The sequence below is a fragment of the Pelophylax lessonae genome (assembly GCF_965119305.1).
Source record: "Pelophylax lessonae genome assembly, chromosome: 9".
Lineage (NCBI taxonomy): Eukaryota > Metazoa > Chordata > Amphibia > Anura > Ranidae > Pelophylax > Pelophylax lessonae.
In genome coordinates this window covers 258,954,477-258,974,895 of record NC_138776.1, presented here as the reverse complement: position 1 = coordinate 258,974,895, position 20,419 = coordinate 258,954,477, and the positions used below count along the sequence as shown (strand labels likewise).

At 44.5% G+C, this 20,419-nt stretch overlaps 2 protein-coding genes across 2 annotated transcripts in view; both read right to left on the bottom strand.

Moving 5' to 3' along the window:
* Positions 1 to 20,419, bottom strand: part of LOC309564412 (uncharacterized protein) — a 1,531,146-nt gene that overhangs the window by 1,325,118 nt on the left and 185,609 nt on the right.
* LOC309563436 (uncharacterized protein) lies at positions 134 to 19,441 on the bottom strand (the record flags this gene model as incomplete). Its single annotated transcript, XM_082267830.1, has 9 exons — positions 134 to 1,538; positions 3,781 to 3,922; positions 4,046 to 4,183; positions 8,890 to 8,942; positions 13,135 to 14,181; positions 15,272 to 15,410; positions 15,569 to 15,688; positions 16,216 to 16,336; positions 19,428 to 19,441. 9 exons carry the CDS (start codon positions 19,439 to 19,441, stop codon positions 169 to 171), a joined length of 3,144 nt encoding a protein of 1,047 aa, XP_082123956.1. The 3' UTR covers positions 134 to 168.

The window sequence follows — 20,419 nt, the reverse complement described above, 5'->3', positions numbered from 1 at the left end:
GTTGTTGGCTAGCTTTGTACGAGGGCAGCTGGGAAAATCTGGTATATATGTTCATGACTGCAAGGAAGCCATATACTGACGGAAGACCACGAACACAGTGTGGGTCGGCGGTTCCGTTACAGTTATTTTTTCCACACTCCCCACCTATCCATCTCAATATAAAGGCCGTTAGTCCTGGTGAACTCTCCAGTGATCAGCAAGCGCACATTTTTGAGCGAAAGCTTTCCCACACACCGAACATAAAAAAGGACTCTCGCCTGTATTAACTCTCAGGTGTTCAGCAAGTATATGTTTCTGAGAGAAAGATTTCCCGCACTCCGAACATGAAAAAGGACGCTCCCCCGTGTGAATTTTCTGGTGTGCGGAAAGGGCACTTTTATGAGTGAAACCTTTCCCGCACTCTGAACAGGAATAAGGACGCTCGCCCGTGTGAAGTCTCTGGTGTTCAACAAGTATATGTTTCTGTGAGAAACATTTTCCGCACTCTGTACATGAAAAAGGACGCTCCCCAGTGTGAACTCTCTGGTGTATTATAAGGCTTTTCTGGAGGGAGAAAGATTTCCCACACTCTGAACACGAAAAAGGGCGCTCGCCCGTGTGACTTCTCTGGTGTTGAACAAGGCACCCTTTCTCCTTGAAACATTTCCCACAATCTGAACAGGAAAAGGGACGCTCACCCGTGTGAATTCTCTGATGAATAATAAGTCCTTCTTTCCGAATGTAACTTTTCCCGCACTCTGAGCATGAATAGGGACGCTCACCGGTGTGGGTTTTCTGATGTAAGACTAGGCTTGCTTTCTGAAGGAAACATTTCCCGCAGTCTGAACATGAAAATGGGCGGTTGCCTGTATGAGTTTTCTGGTGTTTGCGAAGGCCTCCCTTTTCTTTGAAACATTTCCCGCACTCTTCACATGAGAAAGGACGCTCGTCCCCGTGAAATTTCAGGTGTAAAACAAGCTGCGCCTTCAAACTGAAACATTTGTCACACTCTGGACATGAGAAAGGACGTTCACCCGTATGAATTCTCTGGTGTATAAGAAGGCTTCCTTTTTGAATAAAAGATTTCCCGCACTCTGAACATGAGAAAGGACGTTCGCCTGTGTGAATCTTCTGGTGATTAAGAAAGTTTCCTTTTTGATTAAAACATTTCCCACACTCTACACATGAGAAAAGACGCACATTCTTGTGATTTTTCTGGTGTATAAGCAGCTCTTTTGTTTCTTTAAAAGATTTCCCAGACACTGTAGATGACAATGAATGTTCTCCTGTGTGAGATCCTTCATGGTTTAAAGAAGATCCCTTGAGATGAGATGGATCTGTTGATGGATCTGTACTGTGAGATCCCAGATTTGTTTCAGCAGTAATAGTATGCGTATTATCAGAAGATTCCTCAGGATTAGAGGGATCCATTGATCTTCCCAAGTGATGAGGTCTATGATGTATTTTTGTATTGGGATTTACCCCTGGAGAACGTTGTGTGGTGGCATTTTCTTCTCCTTTACATTCTGAAGATAATTTTTTCAGGACATAGTGTCCACCTGTTGGAAATCAATGTTTAAATGCTATTAGAATTCTTCATGTCTTTCATTCAGAAGTCATATACAGTATGTTGGTCTAGGACGCTACAGTATTCCAGAGCTCTGGTATGGAACTGGGTGCAATCATAACATAAAATATGTATATAAACCAGATAAAGGATACAAAACACAATAAACACACTAGGTTTGCATTGATGACATTGTTACTGTGAGAATGGGGATGGACCTTCCTCCACCTCATTTGTTGGGAACATGACATTATATTGAGGATCGGAGATGGACCTTTCATATGGTGTACAGTATCTCCTCCTCATTTGTTGGGAACATGACGTATGTTGAGGAATGGAGATGGACCTTTCATATGGTGTACAGTATCTCCTCCTCATTATTCGGGAACATGACTTTATATTGAGGAATGGAGATGGACCTTTCATATGGTGTACAGTATCTCCACCTCATTTGTTGGGAACATGACGTTATATTGAGGAATGGAGATGGACCTTTCATATGGTGTACAGTATCTCCACCCCATTTGTTGGGAACATGACGTTATATTGAGGAATGGAGATGGACCTTTCATATGGTGTACAGAATCTCCTTCTCATTTGTTGGGAACATGACGTTATATTGAGGAATGGAGATGGACCTTTCATATGGTGTACAGTATCTCCACCTCATTTGTTGGGAACATGACGTATGTTGAGGAATGGAGATGGACCTTTCATATGGTGTACAGTATCTCCTCCTCATTATTCGGGAACATGACTTTATATTGAGGAATGGAGATGGACCTTTCATATGGTGTACAGTATCTCCACCTCATTTGTTGGGAACATGACGTTATATTGAGGAATGGAGATGGACCTTTCATATGGTGTACAGTATCTCCACCCCATTTGTTGGGAACATGACGTTATATTGAGGAATGGAGATGGACCTTTCATATGGTGTACAGAATCTCCTTCTCATTTGTTGGGAACATGACGTTATATTGAGGAATGGAGATGGACCTTTCATATGGTGTACAGTATCTCCACCTCATTTGTTGGGAACATGACGTTATATTGAGGAATGGAGATGGACCTTTCATATGGTGTACAGTATCTCCACCCCATTTGTTGGGAACATGACGTTATATTGAGGAATGGAGATGGACCTTTCATATGGTGTACAGAATCTCCTTCTCATTTGTTGGGAACATGACGTTATATTGAGGAATGGAGATGGACCTTTCATATGGTGTACAGTATCTCCACCTCATTTGTTGGGAACATGACGTTATATTGAGGAATGGAGATGGACCTTTCATATGGTGTACAGTATCTCCTCCTCATTTGTTGGGAACATGACGTTATATTGAGGAATGGAGATGGACCTTTCATATGGTGTACAGTATCTCCTTCTCATTATTCGGGAACATGACTTTATATTAAGGAATGGAGATGGACCTTTCATATGGTGTACAGTATCTCCTTCTCATTTGTTGGGAACATGAGGTTATATTGAGGAATGGCGATGGACCTTTCATATGGTGTACAGTATCTCCTCCTCATTTGTTGGGAACATGACGTTATATTGAGGAATGGAGATGGACCTTTCATACTGTTTGGTGTACAGTATCTCCTTCTCATTTGTTGGGAACATGAGGTTATATTGAGGAATGGCGATGGACCTTTCATATGGTGCACTGTATCCCCTCCTCATTATTCGGGAACATGACTTTATATTGAGGAATGGAGATGGACCTTTCATATGGTGTGTACAGAATCTCCTTCTCATTTGTTGGGAACATGACTTTATATTGAGGAATGGAGATGGACCTTTCATATGGTGTACAGTATCTCCTCCTCATTTGTTGGGAACATGACGTTATATTGAGGAATGGAGATGGACCTTTCATATGGTGTACAGTATCTCCTTCTCATTTGTTGGGAACATGACGTTATATTGAGGAATGGAGATGGACCTTTCATATGGTGTACAGTATCTCCTTCTCATTTGTTGGGAACGTGACGTTATATTGAGGAATGGAGATGGACCTTTCATATGGTGTACAGTATCTCCACCTCATTTGTTGGGAACATGACGTTATATTGAGGAATGGAGATGGACCTTTCATATGGTGTACAGTATCTCCTTCTCATTTGTTGGGAACATGAAATTATATTGAAGAATATATTTATTGTATACTCAAAGAAAAATAAAAATTAGTTTTTGTCTGCATTTTTTGTTTATTACTTACTTGTGCCAATATATAGGGAAGATCCTTTCTCTTTACTTTTCACAGTCATCTCCCCCTCCTCCATAGACTGCTGATCTCCACTCACCAACGTCTCTTCTTCTTCCTCTTTAACCTCAACTTTAATGACTTTTATTTCTTCATCCTAAACCCAAAAATAATAACATAAATTATCTGGACAAATTAACTACCAATAATACCATTATAAAAAGAATGTTATCTCATGGTTTAGAATAACTTTTTAGTTCTATTGCCCAGTCCTTTCTACCTGAACACGATGAGTGATGCTGTGACTTTCCTGCATAGAATTTCTAGAACACAGAGGAACACCCATAGGCTGATCTCCACTAACATCCATTTGTTCTTCCACTTTCATTTTGACTTTGATGTCTTTCAGTTCTTCGCCCTAAACCCCAAATATTATAGTAGAGAGTTGTAAAAAAAAAAAAAGAACAGATTATATAGAACTATAGAAGACTTTTATCTCAAAGTTTAGAATACATATTTAGAATACATGCTCAGTCCCACCTACCTGATGATGGTGAGGGATGGTGTGATCTTCCTGTGTGGAATCCCGGGAATACAGAGGACGGGGACATCTCTCTGGTGGGTTCCCATTACTGGATCCATCTGTAGGAAACACACACACTGACTGAATACATTGTTTCTATGTGTTTGTCAGATGATGGGGGATCTAGGTGGAGCCTCCGTACTGCTTTCTCCTTTACAATAAAGTCTCTTCTTACCCGGTGATGTGATGGGCGGCTGATTCTCCATCATAACGTCCTTGTAGAAATCCTTGTCACTTTCTGTCCAGTTGACCAACAAAGAGAACAGGATGGGAGTGGAATTCAAATCTCAAGTTAGGTTTTCAAAAGAAATATTACCTGGTAAATATTAGATTGGAGAGAATAAGTTTAGTAAATAGAACTGACCATGTGTGATGGAGGATATGTAGACATGACATAGCTGTGTGCACAGTGGTCGGGAAAGTCTATATTGTGAGTCCCGTCTTATTAGTGTCACAGGACACTGTATGTCCTGTGAACATTGATGTCACGCCGACAGCCAACTCCACCAGAATAGGTCTGGGGGCATCTGTGCTGTGATTGGTGCTCAGGATCACATGAAAGAGGCCAGTTGGGTTATGGTGAGGAGACAAAGGGAAGCAACAATCCTCCACTAAGATGAATAAATGGTTCTATATTTAGGATGTATCCGGTCTATAAACCAGAGGCTCTGGATGGACAGTTGAATAAATGGTTCTATATTTAGGATGTATCCGGTCTATAAACCAGAGGCTCTGGGTGGACAGTTGGATAAATGGTTCTATATTTAGGATGTATCTGGCCTATAAACCAGAGGCTCTGGATGGAGAGTTGGATAAATGGTTCTATATTTAGGATGTATCCGGTCTATAAACCAGAGGCTCTGGATGTATAGTTGGATAAATGGTTCTATATTTAGGATGTATCTGGCCTCTAAACCAGAGGCTTTGGATGGATAGTTGGATAAATGCACACTGATGTCACCCTGACAGCCAACTCCACCAAAATAGGTCTGGGCCATCTGTGCCGCATGTAGCACTGGGCTGGGCTCTATAAATCCTGTCCAGCAGTGCTGGGAATAAACATCATTCTTTTCTCTTGTGCCCTCATTGGCTGTTGCTACAGCTGAAGAAGACCCACCCCTAGCAGCCCTAGAACAAGAGGACTTCTGATTGGCTGCCTGGGCCAGGCTGGCTTCTGGTTGTGCTAAGCCCCACCTACCACTGGGAAACCAGTAGATGACCCTTGTGGGGTTCAAGAAGAGTCGTCGGGAACCCAGGAGGAGAGCTGGTGGCCAGGCATGTGGAGAAGTGACCTCCTGTACTGCAGGGGTACCTGTGTGTGTCCCAGGGAATGTGGTTAGAGACTGGGCATATTACTGGGAGCTTCTGCTGCCTTGACCATTTCTGTGTCCATTTGTTGAAGCGAGTACCAGGAGCCCAGCGATGTGCTGTAAGCAGTGTTCTATGGAGGGCAAAGGCGCGGGAAACCTTCAAAGTGGAGGAGAGGAGGCTGCAGAGAACAGTTGGATAAATCAAAAATAAATAAATAAATGAATGAAGAAAGAAAAAGAAATTACCTTCTCTGCTTTGTGATCCTATAATGTCTCCTAGCCTCTTCCTAATATGTTACCTCTTAGCTACAACTTCCTGCCTTTACCCTACATCTCATCACTTCCTGTCTTTAGCTTACGTCACTTCCTGTCTGTACCTTACATCACTTCCTTCTTTGCGTTCCACGCTCATAAGTGAAATCACCATCTTGTGGAGAATGTAAATACTGCAGCCTACTTTTTTCCTCTGTACAATAAAATCTGCACCTCAGTGCTTTCTTCAGTTTTGCTGCATATTTTATACCTCAAATAAAAAAATAAAAAAAAGAAGTAAAAAAAAATTACTTTAATTTTAAAGCAGTAGTAACCTCAGCCGCCATGGATGGAAAGAAACATAGGGGCAGTAAGTGAAGTGATTACAATGCTCATCACTATATTCTTTGCCAAAAATTCCCGTATTATAATGGTTTTTTGCTTACTTTCACTTTTATAAATCTCAGCCCAAGCCTGCTTCATTGTCACGTATCCAGACCAACACTCCACTCTCCTGCGCCTCAAGGTGGGCCTCACGCAAAGGGACTCTCAGGACTCAAATGCTAATCAACCAGGATGGCACTCACCTTGCTGCCCTCCCAAGACTGGGGATGTCTGAATATACTAGGAACAAGAAAAAACAGAGGGTGCACCGGCCTAGCGCATTACCTCAAATAAAATGGCTTTATTAAAAGTTAGTGCAAATACATACAAAGATAGCAAAAAGACATAATAACAATATTGTTGCAGCATATGGATTGTCGCATCACAGATATGAAGTCCTTGCAGCGACTGGCTAACGTGTTTTAGGGACCTACCTCTTCCTCAGAGCCTCTCAGAGGCTCCATTGTCACGTACCTGGTTGGTGAGCCTGACATGCGGGGAAGGCCTCTCGTACAGCTCTAGCTCGAGGGCCACTGGTGGTGAGACAGTAGCCACTGGAGCACGGCGGGGTAAGAGCGCCTATGATCAGTCCAGTAGTTTGTGCAGGTAGTAGTCGGGAAGGAAGCCAGGAGTAGCTGACAGCAGGCAGACAAGACAGCAGGCAGACATGCCGGCAGGATAGCTGGAAGCAGGCAGACTGGCCTGGCTTGGCTGATTACAGACTCTGGATGCACAGCAGGAAGCAGGTGTCAGAAGATGCTGAGCTAGACTGAAGGAGCTGTAGCAGGCTGGAAGAGCTGGAAGCAGGGTCAGATGAGCTGGGTTAGTTAGAGACAGACAGATCAGGCAAATTAGGCAGACAGCAGCGTAGTGGGGTCATTGGCAGAGTCGGCAACGGATGCAGGATCAATAGGTGCAGCAGGCAGAGACAGAATCCAGGGTGAAGCCAGGGGGTCAGGATAAGTAGCAGACAGGAATAATCGGAAGCAAGCTGGGTCAAGATCAGAGGTCAATCACAGGAATTGGGAACGCAGGAATACACAGAATGCTGTAGACCAAACAGAAATTAGCCAGTGCCGAAGCTCCGTTTAAATAGGCTGTTTGGTGCCAGCCTTGGTGACAGATGCATGCGCGTGTGCATTGTTTCCCACATCTGTACGGCTCGTTCTTGGCTGGTGCATGCACATACATGTGCGCCTGAAAACAGCATCTGTACTATGGCGAAGCCTTTTCTGACCTCCATATTGGAACTACTCTTCCTTATCCAACTTCCGCCTTCTCCCTATGATGACTTACATTATCTCGCACATGCGCTTTATGAATGAGCCAAGCCCCGCTTTTATTTTCAGTTACTATGGGAACATAGTACTGTCCCTCCTCTCTGCTTGTTCTGTGACTGGCACCGATGTATCACCCCCTTATGACGTATCAAGTCATATGGGCTCTTTGGGTAAGTTATGAATTGGGATTTACTCTTGCGGTATTGCAATCCAATGCCACTGAGAGTGAATGACGTGAATGATGATGTTTACAGGTTTGATGTCCAGGCTCTTCTAGGGAAGCTCAAACCAGCAAGTTTGAGGATCACAAACATTGTGATCCCCATTGTGGGCAGCCATAGAAACTGAGTTCAGCAGACAAGAAATACATCAAGCTTTCTTCTCTTCCAATCCAGACGATGTGCTGCCATGCTACAAGCTCAGAAATTACAGAAACCACTGGGACCCTAATACACCCATCTACAGAGTCCTAACAGAAGAGGTCTTCAAGGAAGAGCTGGAACTAAAACACCTTTGCTCCAGTGTGACAAAGCCAAATGACTCACCGACTCAAAAACATACTGGGGTGTAGAGAAATGGTAGCAGTAGTTGTGGACTGATGCATTAACTGCATTTGTTGTTGATGTTCAGACGTTTAGTCGTGTCTCACTCTTCGTGATCTCATGGACCATAGCGTGCTAGGCTTTTCTGCCCTTCACTGCCTCTCGGAGCTTGCTCAGCTTTATGTTTATTGTTTCCATTATGTTATCTATCTATCTTGTTTTCTGTTGTCCTCTTCTCCTTTTACCTTCCTTGTTTCCCAGCATCAGGGTCTTTTCCAATGAGTCCCCTCTTCACATTAGGTGACCAAACTATTCGAGTTTCAGCTTCAGGATCTGTCCTTCCATCAAATATTCAGGGTTGATTTCCTTCAGGATTGACTGGTTTGTTCTTCTTGCCATCCAAGGAACTTTCGAGAGTCGTCTCCAACATTTGGGTTTAACAGAAGGTTATTTATCCACTGGGGGTCTGAAGAGCAGTACCTGGAGGTATGTCTGAGGCAATGAGGGCAGCACAGTGGAGGTTCCCCGCAAGGTTTGGTCTCTTTTTCCCCAAATGTATTACGTGGTTTGGTCAACATTGATGGGGTCTCATTGCTGAGAAATCAAGGAGGATTACTACCCATCATGCATTACCATGAGGGAGATATCTCATCGGTCCTAGAATAGTTTTGCATGCCAATGACCCCAAGCACACAAACAAACCATCCTACAGTGAACAAACGAAAGGGAATCCTGCAATAGATAGTATGGTCCCCACAGAGCCCTGATCTCACCATCATAGAGACAGTCACCTCGGCACTACCTGAATTTGAGCTGAGGTCTCTGACTGAATTGAAAGTATCAAGACAACAAAGAAGAGTGTCAGACTGCAGAGAGCTTACTTCAGCGATGGACAGAGGAGCTCATGGCTGCAGGTCTCCTTAGAAAGAGACTAGAAAATACATGGAACTGCTGAGACAGACTTTGCTTTCTGCACTGCTGGGACTTGTAGCTCCGTATGGCTTTCTGGACACTGGGACCTCTTCTCTTCCTCTTACTGCTGCCTGTCAGGCCCTTAAATGGAGGCCAAGTTACATAGCCCCCCTGAGGACCAGTAATGGGTTTGTGAAGGACCTCTGCCCTCTGGACCTGCTTTTCCCTGCCACTCTGACTACTTTCTTCTCTGAGACCACTGTTGGCTGGGGAATCCCTAAATTGCTGCCCTGTGACCCTGGACCCTGTTCTCTGCTCTTCCTCCAACTGCTGCCGGTCTGGCCCTGAAGCAGAGGCCAAGCCACACAGCTCTTCGAGAAACGGTGATGGGTTTGTGAAGGACCTCTGCCCTCTGGATCTACTTTTTCCTGCCACTCTGCCTGGACTTCCTCCTCTGAGGCCACTGTTGACTGGGGAGTCCCTGAATTGTTGCCCTGTGACCCTGGACTCTAGCCCTCCAAGGACTTGTGATGGGTTTGTGAAGGACCTCTGCCCTCTGGACCTCCTTTTCCCTGCCACTCTGCCTGGGCTTCCTCCTCTGAGGCCACTGTTGGCTGGGGAGTCCCTGATTTGTTGCCCTGTGACCCTGGACTCTATTCTCTGCTCTTCTTCCAACTGCTTCCTGTCTGGCCCTGAAACAGAGGCCAAGCCACACAGCTCTTCGAGGACCCGTGATGGGTTTTTGAAGGACCTCTGCCCTCTGGACCTCATTTTCTCTACCACTCTGCCTGGACTTCCTCCTCTGAGGCAACTGTTGTAAAGGGAATCCCTGAATTGTTGCCCCGTGACTCTGGATTAGGTCCTTGCTGTACCGGATTGTGGCCTGCTACTCGTTTTTCATGGATTGTTGCCCTGCGACTGTGGACTAAGTCCCTGCTGTACTGGATTGCTGCCCTGTGCCTCTGAACTTGTCCCTTCACTAGCCCTATTGCCACCCTATTATGTTTCCGCATGTCTCTCATGGTGTTGTAATTATTGCTCTGTTGCCTTCCCCTTATATGACTCCCAGTTTTTCAGCCCCCCCCCCCATAATAAAGAACCCCTTGGCCAGAGGCTCTAAAACCCCTCTGTGTTCTGTCCCACCCACACCTTTGTCACATCTGCAAACTTTATTGAATAAAAATAAAAAATTTTTGTAAAGCATTCCCATTTTACAACGTTTCACAAGTGCCTACGATTTTCCACAGTCCTCCTTTTATATAATTGTTTACATTGTCATTAATGTCATACACAGTATGCACAGTATTTGTCATAGATCTTCCTAGAAAATTTGCAAATTTAACCTCACTAGATGTCATTGTTCTCTGAGAACTCTATTCATGACTGATAATGATCCTCATCCTTGTACAGGATTCTCATAGGACAGGGGTATTAAATTATTATCCGATCAGTAAAATAGGTCCGAGTTGCATATTTGTCAAAGACTTCTTTACATCACATTCCCCCCACCCCTTATATCACAATCCTGTTACATCTGTGTCCTCAGTCCCCCCTTACATCAAAGTCCCCCCACTTCACAGTTTTGCCTTCAGAGTAGTGTTCTCAGGCCCCCATCACATCACCCCCAACCTCTTTACAGTAGTGTACTGAATACCCTTTACATAACACACCCCCTTTAGTCACAGCAGTGTCCCCACCCCTTTTCAAATTATCACCCCCCCCCCCCCCACAGTACTGTCCTCTGCCCCCTTCACGTCAACCCCCCACACACACAGCACTTCCCCGTTCACATCACCCACCCCCCTCACATCAGAAAACCACCCCCCACACAGTAGTGTGCTCTGCCCTCTTCCCATCATCCCTCACATTACCCCCCCCCCACAGCACTGCCCCCCTTCACATCATCTCCCCCACTAACATCACCCACTCTCCCTTCCCAACACCCCCCTCCACACACACAGTACTGCCCCCTTCATATCACCTTACCCACTCACATCACCCACTCTCCCTTTACAACACCCCCCCCCACACACACATTACTGCCCCCCTCCACATCACTTGCCCCCTTCACAGCACTGCCTCCCTTTACATCACTCCCCTACTGCACTGCCCTCTTCCCATCATCCCTCCCAAAGCACTACCCCCCTTACATTACCCCCCCAAAGCACTGCCCCTCTTCACATCACCCGCTCTTCCTTCACAACACCCCCCCCCCCACAGTACTGCCCCCCTTCACATCACCTGCCCCCCTTTACATCACTTCCCTACTGCACTGCCCTCTTCCCAACACCCCCTCCCACAGCACTACCCCCCTTTATATTACTCCTATTGCACTGCCCCCCCTTTACATCACCCTCCTACAGCACTGCCCCCTTCACATCACCCACCTCCTTCACATCACAAATCCACCCCCTCCACAGTAGTGTGCTCTGCCCTCTTTCTATAATCCCCCCCACACATTACCCCCCACGGCACTACCCCCTCACATTACCTCCCCTGCTCACATCACCCACTCTCCCTTCATAACACGCCCCATCCCCCCCACACACACACACAGTACTGCCCCCCTTCACATCACCTGCCCCCCTTCACAGCACTACATCCATTTACATTATTCCCCTACTGCACTGCCTCCCATTTACATCACCCTCCTACAGCATTGCCCCCTTCACATCACCCACCCCCCTCACATCACAAATCCACCCACCTCAACAGTAGTGTGCTCTGCCCTCTTCCTATCATCCCTCCCACAGCACCGCCCCCTCACATCACCCCCCACAGCACTACCCCCTTTCACATCACCTCTACTACTCACATCACCCACTCTCCCTTTACAACACCCCCCACACACAGTTCTGCCCACTTCACAGCACTGCCTCCTTTTACATTACTCCCCTACTGCACTGCCCCCCTTTACATCACCCTCCTACAGCACTGCCCCCTTCACATCACCCACCCCCTCACATCACAAATCCACCCCCCTCCACAGTAGTGTGCTCCGCCCTCTTCCTATCATTGCTCCCACAGCACTTCCCCCCCCGCATCACTTGCCTTGCTTCCCCTTCACATTAAATCTCTCAAAGCAGTGCCCCCCTTTAAATTACTCCCCTACTGCCCCCCCCCTTTTACATCACCGTCCTACAGCTGGACTGGCCCCCCTCACATCGCAAGTTCCCCCCCAACCAATAGTGTGTTCTGCCCACCTTTAAATCACCCCCCACCCAGAGCACCGCCCCTTTCATTCACATCAACCCCCCCCCCCCCTACAAAAATCTAATATTTATGATCATTTGTAAAACAGGAACTCAAAATAGAATATAGTAAAGTGTAAGGTTTCTTGTTTATTAAAAAAATAAAAAAAAACAGAATAAGTGATTGACACGAAATGAAGGAATATCAGAAGCAAAATCAAATTTAATCATCATTTTACTTTGGTTGGTCCAATAAACGGTCAGCTTCTTCAGTGAATCAAAAAGAACAATGAAGTAAAGCAGCTAATACCAACCTATAAAAAGCGTTGCTCTATCTGGTCAAGTATTAACGAAGTTTAGTTCTGTAGATAGGCCTAGAGCTATGAATAAGCCCCGGTGGCCAGGACAAAACGCGTCGGGAGAATTGGTTTCTTGGCAGAGCTAAGTAGGCTGAAGCTATTCCTTACCTTTATGTCACACTGGCTGGTCAGGAGAGCGGCGTTTTCTTTCACTTACTGCGGTTTAGTTCTATGTTTCGGCCAGCGTGAGTGTAGGACCAAGTCAGCATTGTAGGTTTAGAGGACCACATTACTGTATTATAATCCCTGCAGTTTTTCTTTCCGAAAGAAAGGTTTCCCTCACACTAAGCATGAACAGGAATGACCACCCATGTGATTTCTCTGGTGTAGAAGTCATCTTTATGAATGAAACTTTACCCACACTCCTAACATAGATAAGGACACTAACCAGTGTGAATTCTCTGGTGTTTAAGAAGGTGTCCTTTCTGAATGAAACATTTCCCGCACTCTGAACACAAGAAAGGACGTTCCCCCGTGTGAATTCTCTGCTGTTTAACAAGATCTCCTTTCTGGATGAAACATTTCCCACACTCTGAGCACGAATAGGGACACTCACCTGTGTGACTTCTTTGGTGTTTAAGAAGGTATCTCTTGCTACTGAAACGTTTCCCGCCCTCTGAACATGAGAAGGGACGCTCTGCTGGGTGATTAAGAAAGTCTCCTTTCAGATTGAAACATTTCTCGCACTCCGATCGTGAGAAAGGATGCTCACGCATTCTCTGGTGAATAAGTTGTCTTTTCTGTATGAAAGATTTCCCGCACTCTGAACATGAATTAAGGCGCTCACCCGTGTGATTTCTCTGGTGATTAAGAAGGTCTCTTTTCTGAATGAAACCCTTTCTGCACTCTGAACATGAATAAGGACGCTCACCCGTGTGTATTCTCTGATGAGTAATTAGGTTCCCTTTCTGAATGAAACATTTCCCGCACTCTGAGCATGAGAAAGGACGCTCTCCTGTGTGAATTTTCTGGTGATTAGGAAGTTCTACTTTCTGAGCAAAACACTTACTGCATTCCGAACATGAGTAGGGACGCTCGCCTGTGTGAATTCTCTGGTGCTTAAGAAGGTTTCCTTTGTCACTGAAACATTTCCCGCATTCCGAACACGAATAGGGACGCTCACCCTTGTGACTTCTCTGGTGCTTAAGAAGTTTTTCTTTCCGAATGAAACATTTCCCGCACTCTGAGCATGAATAGGGACGCTCACCCGTGTGAGTTCTTTGGTGTATATCAGGTTGACTTTTCTGAGTTGAAGGACGCTCACTTCTCTGGTGTATAAGAGGCTCTCCAGGTTCTTTGGAAGATTTCCCACACACTGTACATGACAAGGATTGCTCTCCTGTGTGAGATCCTTCATCGCTTGAAGAAGACCCCTTGAGATGAGATGGATCTGTTCTGTGAGATCCCAGATTTGTTTCAGCAGTCATAGTATGTGGATTATCAGAAGATTCCTCAGGATTAGAGGGATCCATTGGTCTCTCCAAGTGATGAGGTCTATGATGGATTATTTGTGTATTGGGATTTACTGCTAGAGAGCATTGTACAATGTCATTATCTTCCTCATTATATTCTGAAGATAGGTAATTCGGGACATAGTGTCCACCTGTTGGAAATCAATTTGTAAATGTTATAAGAATTCTTCATGTCTTTCATTCAGAAGTCATATATACAGTATGTTGGTCCAACACTCTTCGGTTTCTCACACCTCTGGCGTGGAACTGGGTGCAATCATAACATAGAATATGAATACAAACCAATTAAACGGTACAATACATAATAAACACACTGGGTAACAGTGTTTGTGCATAGGTGACATGGTTACTGTAAGAATAGGGATGGACCTTCCTCCACCGCGTTTCTTGAAAACATCCTGAAGAATGGAGATGGACCTTTTATATGGTGTACAGTATCTCCTCCTCATTTGTTGGGAACATGACATTATATTGAGGAATGGAGATGGGCCTTTCATATGGTGTACAGTATCTCCTCCTCATTTGTTGGGAACATGACATTATATTGAGGAATGAAGATGGATCTTTCATATGGTGTACAGTATCCCCTCCTCATTGGTTGGGAACATGACATTATATTGAGGAATGGAGATGGACCTTTCATATGGTGTACAGTATCTCCTCCTCATTTGTTGGGATCATGACATTATATTGAGGAATGAAGATGGACCTTTCATATGGTGTACAGTATCTCCTCCTCATTTGTTGGGAACATGGAGTTATACTGAGGAACGGAGATGGACCTTTCCTATGGTGTACAGTATCTCCTCCTCATTGGTTGGAAACATGACGTTATATTGAGGAATGGAGATGGACCTTTCATATTGTGTACAGTATCTCCTTCTCCATTGTTGGGAACATGACGTTATATTGAAGAATAGAGATGGACCTTTCGGATGGTGTACAGTATCTCCTCCTCATTTGTTGGGAACATGACGTTATATTGAGGAATGGAGATGGACCTTTCATATGGTGTACAGTATCTCCTCCTCATTTGTTGGGAACATGACGTTATATTGAGGAATGGAGATGGAATCTTTCATATGGTGTACAGTATCTCCTCCTAATTTTCTGGAACATTGCTAGGGGGGACTGGATATTTTCAACACTTGTATTGTTTAAATAGATACTTTATACTCATAGACGCTAAATTTAAATGTGCATTTGGTGTATATTACTTACTTGTCTTGATATAAAGAGAAGATTCCCCCTGCCTGTTCTTCATAACCATCTCCCCCTCCTCCATAGACCGCTGAGCTACACTCACCAACATCTCTTCTTCGTCTTTATCCTCAATTTTAATATTTTTCAGTTCTTCACCCTAAATCCCAAAGATAATAAAATATAACATCTGGAAAAAAATGAACTGTCAAGAATAAGAAATTATATATCAGAATCTTTAATATCTAAGATTAAAATTATTTTTGAGCTCTATTTTCTGGTCCCATCTACCTAATCATAATGAGGGATGCTTTTAACTTCTTGTGTGGAATCCCAGGAATACAGGAGACCACCCTCCCCCTTAGACTGCCGATGTCCATTAACAAACATCTTTTCTTCCACTTTCATTTCAGCTTTGATGTCTTTCAATTCTTCATCCTAAACCCCAAACATGATAGAACAGATTTCTGAAAAGAGCAAAAGATTTTGTAGAAGAATGTACTTAATTTGTTTTTAGGTCCATATGCTCAGTTCTACCTACTTGATGATGGTGAGGGATGGTGAGATCTTCCTGTGTGGAATCCCGGGAATACAGAGGACGGGGACATCTCTCTGGTGGGCTCCCATTACTGGATCCATCTGTAGGAAACACACACACTGACTGAATACATTGTTTCTATGTGTTTATCAGATGATGGGGGATCTAGGTGGATCCTCCGTACTGCTCTCTCCTTTACAATAAAGTCTCCTCTTACCCGGTGATGTGAGGGGCGGCTGATTCTCCATCATGACGTCCTTGTAGAGATCCTTGTGTCCTTCTAAATACTCCCACTCCTCCATGGAGAAATAGACAGTGACATCCTGACACCTTATAGGAACCTGACACACACAATGATACAGTCACCATCCAGACACATCCCTTGTCTGTTACTGGATAATGTCCCAGAATTCCCGGCACCGCTCACCTCTCCTGACAGCAGATCAATGATCTTGTTGGTGACTTCTAAAATCTTCTTGGCACTGGTTACCTCTGTGGTCAGGCAGTGAGGTGGAGGCACTGTGAAGGGTAATGTCCTGTGTAGACAGCTATTGATGAATAATGTCCCATCAGATGTTTGGTTTTGTGTATAATCCTATGTAAAAATCACCCTAACATTCTATCTGAAGTAAAGTTGGATAATGTTAATTTAGGAAGTATCCAGCCAATAAACCAGAGGCTCTGGATGCACAGTTGGATAAATGGTTCTATATTTAGGATGTATCCGGTCTATAAACCAGAGGCTTTGGATAGACAGTTGGATAAATGGTTCTATATTTAGGATGTATCAGGTCTATAAACCAGAGGCTCTGGATGGACAGTTGAATAAATGGTTCTATATTTAGGATGTATCCGGTCTATAAACCAGAGGCTATGGATAGACAGTTGGATAAATGGTTCTATATTTAGGATGTATCCGGTCTATAAACCAGAGGCTCTGGATGGACAGTTGGATAAATGGTTCTATATTTAGGATGTATCCGGTCTATAAACCAGAGGCCCTGGATGGACAGTTGGATAAATGGTTCTATATTTAGGATGTATCCGGTCTATAAACCAGAGGCTCTGGATGGACAGTTGGATAAATGGTTCTATATTTAGGATGTATCTGGTCTATAAATCAGAGTCTCTGGATGGACAGTTGGATACATGGTCTATATTTAGGATGTATCTGCTCTCTAAACCAGAGGTTCTGGATGGACAGTTGGATAAATGGTTCTATATTTAGGATATATCCGTTCTATAAACCAGAGGCTATGGATAGACAGTTGGATAAATGGTTCTATATTTAGGATGTATCCGGTCTATAAACCAGAGGCTCTGGATGGACAGTTGGATAAATGGTTCTATATTTAGGATGTATCCGGTCTATAAACCAGAGGCCCTGGATGGACAGTTGGATAAATGGTTCTATATTTAGGATATATCCGTTCTATAAACCAGAGGCTATGGATAGACAGTTGGATAAATGGTTCTATATTTAGGATGTATCCGGTCTATAAACCAGAGGCTCTGGATGGACAGTTGGATAAATGGCTCTATATTTAGGATGTATCTGGTCTATAAACCAGAGGCTCTGGATGGACAGTTGGATAAATGGTTCTATATTTAGGATGTATCTGGTCTATAAACCAGAGGCTCTGGATAGACAGTTGGATAAATGGTTCTATATTTAGGATGTATCCGGTCTATCAACCAGGATGTTTTGGATGGACATTTGTATAAATGTTCATTTTTGAGTACATATTACAGTAAAATCACAAATATTTATCTTGTGTGTATAGCAGTGTCTATTGGAGATAAAAGACATCACAGTGACTATGGAGGAAGGAGACGGATATGATGGGGGTTACTGGGTGTAAATATAAAATAATATCTTATTATCTCCTCTACTTTCTTTGAACTCACCTTTCACCTGGAACTTCCTACTTATATGTGACATCACTTCCTGTTCAGAATAGTCCATCACTTCCTGTTTGCCCTTCACTTCACTTTCCTCTTTTGCGTTCCACTGACAACCACTTAGATCACCTTTGTGGAGAATATAAAAACTACAGCCTACATTGTTTTTTTTTTTTTTTTTTTTTTTCAGTTTTATCTTTTCATTCCTGATTTTTATTGTTCATGTTATGCAAGATAAAAGTCAAATGATGAAGATTTATAACACTTAGTTTGTGTATTAAAATCCATAAATATGTGAAACAAAAGAGTAAAAACCTTGTTAAAAATTAAGATACAGTTTTATTTCAGTTGGTAACATACATACATCTGAAGGTCCAAAAGTGAAATACATTCATTTAGCTGAAGATACAAAAATGTTCATTAAAATAAAAAAAGAAGGGAACCCAGGCAGGTCCATGATTTCAGGAATTGTGACTGAAAACATCTCATAGGTGGAAAACATCTTAAAACCTTTTGGATGTGGAAAACATCAAGTTATATTGATGATACAACACATCTTATAAACAAATGTGTTGCTGATGGACCCGTACCAGAGTTATGCCTCGTACACACGCATCGATTATTGGCCGGGAATTTTCGGCCAACGTCCGATCGGCCGATTTTCGGCTTGTTAGTATGATGCTTTCGAAAAACCGACTCTGACTTTTCGGCCATAAAAAATCTGGTGTGCAGGCTATAAAATTTTTGTTGGCCGTCAACACAACGGTCGATTTTCCGTCAGTCAGTACAGATTTCGGCAGACAAAAATCTGATGAGCAAGACTGGGCATGCTCAGAGAAGAAAAAACACACGGAAAGTAAACCAGCACATGACATCACTTCTGAAGTAGATTTTTGTTGGCCGAGAAAATTCGTGTGCAGCAGGGGCGTAACTACAGGGGTTGCAGGGGTTGCGATTGCTACCGGGCCCCATGCTCCAGGGGGCCCAGTAGCAAACCAGTGGGTGAACTTCCAGGATTGCAAAAGTCACACTTGCGACCGGGCCCTGGAATTGCACCACTGTGGGGAGGCCCAAAGATTGCAGGAAGGGAGCCCACTGCAGAACTTGTGAAAGGATCCTGCTGCGGGACCGTAATAAAAGGCCATGCAACGAGAGTAAAGAGCCCCAGGATTAGTGGGAAGAGCCCTGGGCTTGAAGGGAAGGGCCCCGGCCAGGGATCTGGGGGGGCCCTTCATGGTTTCTTGCATCGGGGCCCTGAAGGCTCTAGTTACGCCTCTGGTGTGCAGTCTAGGCACATTCCAACCAACACAACGACACTGGACAAAAAAGACAGCCGATCGGTCGGCCGATAATCGTTGCGTGTGTACGAGGCATTAGCCATCCTAGCCACCTTCGATGTAGTATTCCTTCTCACAGACATCCCTCACAATGATGTTATTGAGACTTGCCTGTCGGACTTCAAGAAATAAACCTACCTACAAAACCCATCACTCAATAAATAAAATTCACCCTGACCCAGAACACCTTCTCCAATTTCCATAACTCAAAAGTGTGTTCCTACAACCCCCTATACTGCATATAGAGTGTAGCAGACTTGCACTGTGCCAAGACCTCTGTTGGACAAGTTGTCAGCAGAAACATCCAAATATTAGAAGGTCAGCAATCTTGACTTCCAGAAAATGGACATGGCTGTCAAGGGATGACGTGGCAGAGCCTGACGTAAGAGGAATGTCTCACCGGATATCCGGCATGACACAGGTTCACCAGAGGCGCGGACTCTAACAGCCCATTCAGACTGGCGCGAGAGGATTTTGTGGGGCGACCTGTGAAGTCGCGGTGCACAGGACTTGTGTCGCTCCTATTAGAACGGGTCCTGTACTATTCAATGGCAAGTGACCGACCGCGACTTGTCAGGCGACCAAGTCACCTGACAAGTCGCGCTAGTGTGAATGGACCCTTAGTGTTAGCCGGTTTTCACCAGGGCCCCAGATGGCGGGGATGGACTTGGCTGCGTGCTAACACCAGGTCGCGGTCCTACGGATTCCCTGGTTGAGCCAGGAGCAGGTCCAGGACCAATAGCCATTAACAGATAAGCAGATCAGGATGAGGAGAATAGTCAAGACAAGCCGAGGTCAGGGCGGGCAGCAGGTAATCAGACGAAAACAATTGGTAACACGCCACACCGTGAAGAACTGAAATCCTACAGCGCCCGCAAGGTCCCCCTGCTCAAGAAAGCACATGTACAGGTCCGGCTGAAGTTTGCTAATGAACATCTGAATGATTTAGAGGAGAACTGGGTGAAAGTGTTGTGGTCAGATGACGCCAAAATGGAGCTCTTTGGCATCAACTTAACTCGCCGTGTTTGGAGGAGGAGGAATGCTGCCTAATGCCTCGTACACACGCATCGATTATTGGCCGGGAATTTTCGGCCAACGTCCGATCGGCCGATTTTCGGCTTGTTAGTATGATGCTTTCGACAACCGACTCCGACTTTTCGGCCGAATAAAATCTGGTGTGCAGGCTAACAAGCCGATTTTCGGCTTGTTAGTATGATGCTTTCGACAACCGACTCCGACTTTTCGGCCGAATAAAATCTGGTGTGCAGGCTATAAAATTTTTGTTGGCCGTCAACACAACGGCCGATTTTCCGTCAGTCAGTACAGATTTCGGCAGACAAAAATCTGATGAGCAAGACTGGGCATGCTCAGAGAAGAAAAAACACACGGAAA